We start from the raw sequence: 8,678 nt of genomic DNA, 5'->3' as shown, positions 1-8,678 counted from the left end.
CATCGAAGAGGTAGGGAGGCTGCAGGTGTGTGAGGTGGCAAACACTCTGACCACGGCCAGCCTCTCCCAGCACCTCTGAAATACAGAACACAACAAAAACAACAAAAACAAGCTACAGTAAAAGTCCGAACCAAGACACTTTTCTTTTGTCTATCATAAAATAACCACGACTCGGTTGTTAACTAGCTATGTTGTTAACATTACATTGAATTCTGCGTGACAGTCCTGCATGTTGACTTGTTTCGATGTTGCACAACTATTGATGATGCACGAGGGTCCTTAACAGTTGTTCCATTTCACAGAGGAAGATTTAAACCACCACTCCTTCTAACTCTGTTCTGGAAGGCAAGGAGGCACTTGAAAACAAGAGGCATGGGTCAGAACTGGAAGTAGGATTGGGTCTTAGTGGACAAAAAAAGAAAACCAAAAATGGTTGAACTGTGATTTTGTGGTAGTTCTTTATTCGCGGAAGACCAAAATCCTAGAAATTAAATATGCGCGGTTAAACACTCCAATCCATGAATGATGGCAGTGACAGTTTAATCTCTGCGTTGGTCATCTCCATATTGCTCAACTGGACCTCTCCACATCTGGACTCATGTATGATCATGTGGTGTTCATTAGCACAGACACATATACTATTTGTTCTGCCTATCCTGAACAAAAAAGTCTCTTAAAACATTACAGCTGCTCGAGCGCTGCGGCGCATACTAACGTGCGATAAACAACTTTTTAAGTATTCTTGGAGGGGGAGCGCTTGACAAGCACGTAGACACATAAAGTCCTCAGATCACTTGCACTCATCTTTCGCTCTGGTTTCAATCATTAAGCACAGCGCTGCCCACATAGTTGCCTTGTTAAGTCCTCCGATAAAATTTACAAGAGAGACGGAGATAACCAGCAACATCTGAATCGATAGAGAGAGATGGAAATTTACTTTACAGTCTCATTGACATTCCTCCGCTGAAGGCCGTTTTTTTTTTTTTTTTTTGAGGTGAGGCCATAATGTGTCAACAGAGATGATTTAATCTGCAGCTTTATTCAAAGTGAAGCTCTCAGATTCTCGTTGATATTCACTGCGGATGGTTTACAAGCCCAGCCTCTCGGAGGCAGTTCACAGTTGTTTCATTTTCCTGTAACAGGATCGCTCACAAAACACATGTGCAGTAAGCTGATCCGTGTGCGGTTGGCCGTCTGCCTCGGCTCTGTGTCATTTAAGACAGAAACAAATGTTTTGCGAAATCTCAAACATGCAATTATCACACACAGATAAATTATGTAATCCAGCATTAAAACGTCTAAAAAACAGATCTTTGTTATGTATTATGAGTTGTGCACCAACAATGTTCAAATGCAGGGAAATCCTCAGGGTCATGGTGCGGTTTATAAAACTTAAAACATTTCAACGTTAGGCGTATGCTAACGTTATCGACCAGCGGCGCGTGTTTCTGTGTGGGTAAATTCAGGTCAACTCACAGTGACTCAAGCACTCACCACAGACTCCGGTTCTTTTCCTCTCTACTATGTGTAATGTTACATTCTTAAGGTCAAACAATCACATTCCTCCGTTCGCTCTAGCTGACTGACAACATGACAATACATACAGCAGACACCCAACAGTGGAGGTCACCTCAGCAGATCACCGCTGCAGTCAGGTTGATAAACAGGACTAAAAATAAATCCGCTTTTAAATCCCAGAAGCGACAAAATACTGTCTGAGCTCTACGCCGCCGACTTGTAGGGTAAACCAGGTGAGTAGTCCCGGGCCCTGAGTCATAATAGCACACACAAGGACTAGTTTACCCTTTAAAAAATGTGCCTTCGGAGATCATCTTGTCCTGGGCATGAGCAAAACTATCAGTGGCCCTACTGAGCTCTCTTCCCGTCTGTAAACAAACATCTGATCAGAGCAGAATCAGATGTGACTCTGGGTGTTTATACGCCAGAGGGTCTGGATCTGCACCCAGCTCCCCTTGGCTCCTTCACACACAACACTTGGCGAATGTCTTTATTTTTTAACATGACAGAGAGCCAATGAACAGCAGAGAGGCTACATATTGTACTTTTAACAAAAATCAGAGAATCTTTACATTAAATTGTGCTTTGAGTCTGTATTTTTGTGCCAAACGAATTCGAACCAAAAGACACTTTTCACCTCAGATTATGCAAAAACTCTGCGTAACCTTGCGGGCAGGACTCCACTTTCCTGTAATGGATTTCAGCTCATGAACCTCCTCCACGTTGAATGTCACCGGCTCATCGAAGGCAAAAACAGCTTGATTTCAAACACACTGCCGTAATAAGTAGCAACATAATCTATTCAGCCTGTTTTGCCTGGCTGATTGAAAACACGTTCCGCATCCAACATCAACCAAAGGAGGAGAAGCAGGATGGGAAATCTGGAGGACCGTCGGTGGAAAGTGCGGAACTTCTCTCTCAGACATCTGAGTACACAGACCGAGCCTCTTTCACAACAGAGCCTCCTCCACCCTCAACTCTGGAGTTCTACCACGAATTTGGACTCCATCCCTCCGAGCAGTCTGCATGGGTGGAGACAGGAAGGAGCAGAGGATGGACCCTCAGACGTCACCACCACTCCCCATCTCCCCTGTTGGACCCTTCCCTCTCTCCTCACGGCTCAGTCAGGATTGATGGTGAGCAGGGATGAACACGGTGGAGAGATTGTGAACTTGGGTGGATATTTTCTCTTTGCAGGCGTTGGATTGGATCAACTTCAGGGGGAAGTCGTTCACGCGTCGCGCTTTGGGTTCGTGCGTCCTTGGATGTTGCGCATCGCTGCTGGCATGTCGGTGAAAGCGTGCAGTTTACAGGCATTGACACACATTGATTCGCAGCATTTTTAAGCGGCAAGGAACTCGAGCTGATGAGCGCGCCCCTCCTTTTCCTCCGCAACTGTTAAACCATCTTCAAGATGCCGTTTATCGCGTTTGCCAGGTGATACCTGTTGATTTCGCCCCGCGCCATGTCCTGCTGCCGGACTGAAGTGGACAATGAAGTTATGGGATAGCCTGACCACTTGTTTGATACTGCTGAGCGCCGTGCACGCCGGCTCGCTGCTCCGGAGCCGACAGCAGCCCCAGTCCGCTGAGAGGAGAGGGCGCGCCGCCGAGAGTCCCCTGGAGCTCCCGCCGGTTCAGATCCGCCTGTCGGTCACCTCCCCGGGCATCGGCCGCGCTCAGGCGCACACGGAGGACTGGGAAGGGACGCTGGCTAGAGGCGAAACATGTAAGAGCCTGTGGTTGTATGGAATACACAAAGTGCCAGAAAACATCAGAAAGCATGATATTATTATTTTTTTAAACTAATAATGAAACTTTTCTGTGTCAAATTGAGAAAAAAAAAAATATTTAAAAATTTTGAACACTGAAAACAAATTTGAACTGTCCTCTCCTTCACCAGTTCACAGTTCACTTCAAATTTTTGGCATGAAACAACTTATTGAAATGGACATATTGTTCAATGCATGGTCCAAAATTCAGGACTCTTATTCCAGTTAGGCCTGTCTCATTCAGAGCTGGTGGACTGTGGTGTTATTACCTTGTTCATACCTTCCCCACAGTGACACCACCCACATATAACATGCTTGTTAGTCTGAGAAGATGATGTGTAGGTTGGCAAATAACGTTATATTTTTATTATTTGGTGATCTAATTATCATTTTCTATAACATGTAATATAAAAATGCCTGTCACAGTTGGTGAAAATCCATAAATTGCTGTTTTTTTGTCCATCTTGAAGTCTAAAACTTTACTATCAGTCAAAAGCACCCAAAAGTCCTACTTTAGTCAAAATAAATATATCATGTTGAAATATTACATTACAAAATGTTTTGAGTAACGGTGTTTACTCAAATGTTTCTGATGTTAAATTTGCTGAAGTATCACAAGTAATTTTCTGGATCAAAAGTACAAGTAAAGTAAATTACACACATATTTACATGTATGTTGATACTGCATACTACAGGTCGACAGATTAGTCTGGTTGATTATCACTTCCAGTCTTCAATATTTGAAAAAGCCCAACGTCCATGCCAAAGGGAGTTACTCTTCTACAGAAAACACTCCTTCACTGCCTGAAACACCTGGTTTGGAGGCGAGCCTTTTCCCACTTTTCCATAAAGTGCATCACTATGTAACAGGCGTTATTTAAATATATTTTTTACATATATTTATTATAAAATATACACTCCAGTCAGACAGCGGACATAAAGTTGTTACTTTTGTAGCGTCGTTATTTTAGATCACACTACCTTGCTACCTTGCCATCCTACCCATTAATCAATGTCTCACCACAGATTGATCAGAGTTGAGATGTCTCGCTCGGTAGCTAAAATGGTGCATTGAAGACACACTGTGCAACAATATGCTGCAGCAATGTACCATATGAGAAAATTATGTGTTCTTTGAAAATTAAAGGGTGTTAACTTATTCCACGCGGTCCCCCAAATAAAAGGCATGAACCTGAAAATCTGCATAATATGACCTCTTTAAATAAAGTATTACTGCAGCTCTGATGCAAAATAGCCAGTAACTGAAGTTACTTAACTGGAATAAAATGTACAATATTTGCTTTCCGTTAATCTTAACAGTACTTTTTTACCATAAGGGACAAAGAAAAACTTCTCACAACTTAGAAGCTTGAACCAATTTTTTCCAATAAATAATTTTTGGATTATCATTTATTATTTTATCTGTAGTGGTTTGGGCCACGAGGCGGCAGAGTTGCTGCTGAGTTTTTAATGCATCCAGTCCACTCAGAAGTAAAAGTGTCTGATGCTGACAGAAGAATGGGATTCATTTATAACTTTGATGAATCAGATCAGATGGAATTCCTCTGAGGAAGCAAAACAATGTGTTTCCGTCTGTCTTTGCATGTGCAGTTTCTGTCACAACACTCCATCTGTCCAATAGCCAGTGTGATGTGTTCAAGTGAAACAAAATGCGCTGTCTGATAATATACGTTCTTGTAAGAGTGCCACTTGTCTTAATGTGTTTCAGACGCCATGGAGGAACCCCCCCTCGACGAGTTTGAAGACGTGGTGGACTTCATCAAAGTGACCATCAGTAGAATACGGCGCTCCTCCTCATCCACCGTGTCCTCACCTACCTCCTCTTCCACCACCTCCTCGCCGTTCAAAGACAACTCGAGCAGAGGGACTCGACAAAGACGGGAGAGGAAGAAGGTGGAGAGCCAGCAGAGTGGTAAAGGAGGAAGAGGCAGAGCTAAAGCGGGGGAGCGAGGGAGGAACGTCAGAGGACGAGGTAATGGACGAGGACAGGGCTGCGTGCTCAAACAGATCCACCTCAACGTGTCGGACCTCGGTTTGGGTTACCGCTCCAGTGAGGAGATGATATTCAGGTACTGCTCCGGACCCTGCAGGAAGTCCGAGACCAACTACGACAAAATCCTTTACAACCTCGTTCACAACAGAAGGCTTCCACCCAAAGACACGCCCCCTCAGGCCTGCTGTCGGCCAGTAGCGTTCGACGACGACCTCTCGTTTCTGGACGACAATCTTGTCTACCACACCGTTAGGAAGCACTCTGCCAGGAAATGTGGGTGTGTGTAGGGAGTGTGAGCTGGCGTCAAGCGTTGTGTAATTATAACATTCACTCCCACTTAGATGTAAGAAGTTAGAGTGATTTTTCTTCAGATTTATCTCACTGTGAGGAAACTTTCCGGGATCACGTGAGGCCGTATTCGACCCGAGTCCATCAGTTAGTAAAGGGAGGCGTTGGCATCGCTTCAGTTTCGACCCCGAGGCAAAGATTCCTAATGATGCTCTTCTTCTTCTTCTTGGCTCAATCTTAATATCCCCGATTTGCCTTTACACCTTCCATTGCTAATGTGTTCAGTGTGATTTTAAATGTTTCCATGGATACTCGACCTAAAAGACATCAATCAAACACAAGGGACGATTCAGCAGACTCATTCTGTTTACTGTACAACTCATATGTTACATGGAAAAGATAATAGCCCACATATATTAAATGTATTTATGAAATCTTGAATTTATTAACTTATTGATATTTATTTTGTTTTTATAAAAAAAAAGAATAAATGTTATTTATTAGTGTAATGTGATATCTCAGAGTGTGCCAAATGTTTAAATCAAACAGGCTAATGATTTATTGACATATAAGCATTTAAACGACTGGGTTTACACTGCAAGAGGATCTTTTACACATCAGATGTTACATTCAAGGTGCCCGCTGGAGTTGTAAACAAAGTTATGTGTGCATTCACAGCATATTTGTGGTCCTCACACATGGCACCATAGTGATGCAAAAGCCAGACAGATCCAGGAAGTCCAACCAAGAACACATGAAAACAAGTAAGGAGTTAATAAAAAGCCGCCATTAATGTGGCTAAATGTTGGGAAAATTGCACCTTCATCAAGGCTCCAAACTGTAATCAATTACTCCTCGTTTTGATATTTTCAAGTGCCTGGGTTGCTTGCTGGTTTTTGGGTCACTCTTTCTCCCATTTTACAAGAGCACTCTACACAATGTTTGTCTAAAATGTCTAAAAGGTGTCCTGTGGTGTTTTCTTGCAATGAAGTTGAAGTCAGTGTTTTTCTCACCAAAAGAATGTTTATCCAACAAAAGAGTTGAATATCAAATAATCGATCAATCTTTTTTTGTATAGCGCCAATTCACAGCAAAAGTCATCTCATGACACTTTCTAAATGGAGCAGGTCTAAACCAAACTTAATTTATTTACAGAGATCCAACATAAGCACTGACCAATCTCGTGTTTCTGTTGTTCTTTTTTTCATAAACTGTGTTGCTTTGTTAGCATTTTTGGCATCGACACAACATTGACATCTTGGACAAACTGCTAGTTTTGGGTAAACTCAAGCTGTCATTTTCTTCGTCTTCGGTCCAACAGGAAAATAAGGTCAAACGTAACGTCAGTAAAAGTGTTGTTATTAAGGAGATATGACATCAAAGAGCATGAAAGCATGAAAACCAGGAAGTGAATGCAAACAAACATTGTGATTCAGACTATTGTCACTTTGTCTCTTTGCTCTTTAGCGCTACCAGTGGTCAGAATCTCCGCAGGGCACCTTTAAAGTTCTCTTTTCCTCCGAATCTTACCGTTTACAACGTTCTACATTTGTGTGTCATTGGACTGCATTGTTTCCCTTTTTGTTCAGATGATTGGAGAGTAGTTGCTAATTTCATGTCCTTCTCTCAGATGAGTTTATGTGTTAGTGAAACAAGATTTCCTCACTTTGAAAAACAACTACAGATTTATTTTTATATGGTATCCACCTTTAACTAGTTTCATTTAATTGATAATAAATGCATTTTACAGAGTGTGGTGTATTCTGTCGTTATTAACACACAGGATTTAATGTTTACAACATATTAAATTGATGTTGATTAAACCGGAGTTGAGGGGAAAACTGGTCGTTGAAACTGAACAGAGCAGAGATTAATCGTTGTATCTCTGGGGATTGGATTCTTTGTAATATGTAAAAGGATGAATAGAGTCTGATGTTATCATATGACAGGAACAGGCATTAAACACAAAGAGAACGGAGTATCCATACAGTAAAGTACCTCTAGTATAAGAATATAAAAGTAAGGTGAGATGGACAGTGAGGAATGGAAGATGGACGAGTGTTGAAAGATCCCACAATAAAGAAAACAACATAGAAGAACTGAGCAATGGAGTTCAGAGTGTATGTTGGAAGTGAGAGGGAGGACAATGAGCAGACAGTATGATTAAACAGTGGCAAATATCCGGAGAAGACAATGATGTAGGAGTCGGAGAACATGAGAAGGAAAGACGCGTCTTTCTTAACTAATGTGTGGTCGATATCTGATCTGTCCGCTGCGCTCTCACATTTCACAGCCCTTCCTCTGCACTGACTCCAGATCTGTGAGTCAGTGCAGCCCGGTTCAACAGCCACGGGACAAAACCCGGGCCTGCCAACTCTCTTTTATTTTTTTTATGCGACTCATCTTTGTAAACCACACTGTGATTCTCTGTGAGATGTTTGTGCAACCAGACACAACAGAGTTGGTGATTAAAAGCGTTTGACAGACGTTAAATGACAACATGATGACATTTAAAATCTGCAGCCAGTTACTGGTACCAAAATGGTGAGTCCTGATCCAATATTTTAATAAAACAACTTGAATTTTGTTTTTGCTTCCTCGGTTTTGGTCCATTTAGACATTTGAGTGAGTCGACACTTCGTCAACTTCAGCTCTATTTGTTCCCCAAGGCCAACTGGTTTTACAGCAAGACATAAAAGACAGGATAAGAAATATAAACGATAAAATATAAAACAGAATACAAAAACCTGACAGACGAAGAGGGGGTGGCACTGAATGTTGCGGCCTCCGAGATACTTCCCTCAGATGACCGTCCCATCAGGTTACATCACATACAAAAGACCTTCTACATAACCTCTGTTTATTCTTTGTATTATTTACTTCAAAGCTACAGATGATGAAGTTATACTACAGAATTAGTCTAATGGCCGCCATGGGACCAGTTATAACATGTTCCGTATCCTGTTACTGTCCTCACTGTGGAGAACAAGTTCGTCAGCTTTGACGGAAAACCATTAGAGCCAACTGGCAGACAGAGGATAGTGTCATTAGTCAGATGAGTCCTCTGCTCTTTTGTTCATGGTGTGA

The 8,678-nt window shown here is 42.1% G+C and overlaps 1 protein-coding gene across 1 annotated transcript; it reads left to right on the top strand.

Moving 5' to 3' along the window:
- Positions 1-2,656: 2,656 nt before the first annotated feature.
- On the top strand, positions 2,657-7,299 carry LOC115581283 (glial cell line-derived neurotrophic factor-like). The gene is made up of 2 exons (XM_030416233.1): positions 2,657-3,246; positions 5,019-7,299. Exons 1-2 carry the CDS (start codon positions 3,012-3,014, stop codon positions 5,588-5,590), a joined length of 807 nt encoding a protein of 268 aa, XP_030272093.1. The 5' UTR covers positions 2,657-3,011; the 3' UTR covers positions 5,591-7,299.
- The last annotated feature ends 1,379 nt before the right edge of the window (positions 7,300-8,678 follow it).

The sequence above is a fragment of the Sparus aurata genome, chromosome 5 (genome assembly GCF_900880675.1).
Source record: "Sparus aurata chromosome 5, fSpaAur1.1, whole genome shotgun sequence".
In the NCBI taxonomy this organism is placed as follows: Eukaryota; Metazoa; Chordata; class Actinopteri; order Spariformes; family Sparidae; genus Sparus; species Sparus aurata.
This window is presented reverse-complemented; position numbering and strand designations above follow the sequence as displayed.

Coding starts and splice junctions, on each gene's coding strand:
- LOC115581283 (XM_030416233.1), top strand. CDS start 3,012: ATGAAGTTATGGGATAGCCTGACCACTTGTTTGATACTGCTGAGCGCC. Junction 3,247..5,018: donor GCTGGCTAGAGGCGAAACAT/GTAAGAGCCTGT, acceptor AATGTGTTTCAG/ACGCCATGGAGGAACCCCCC.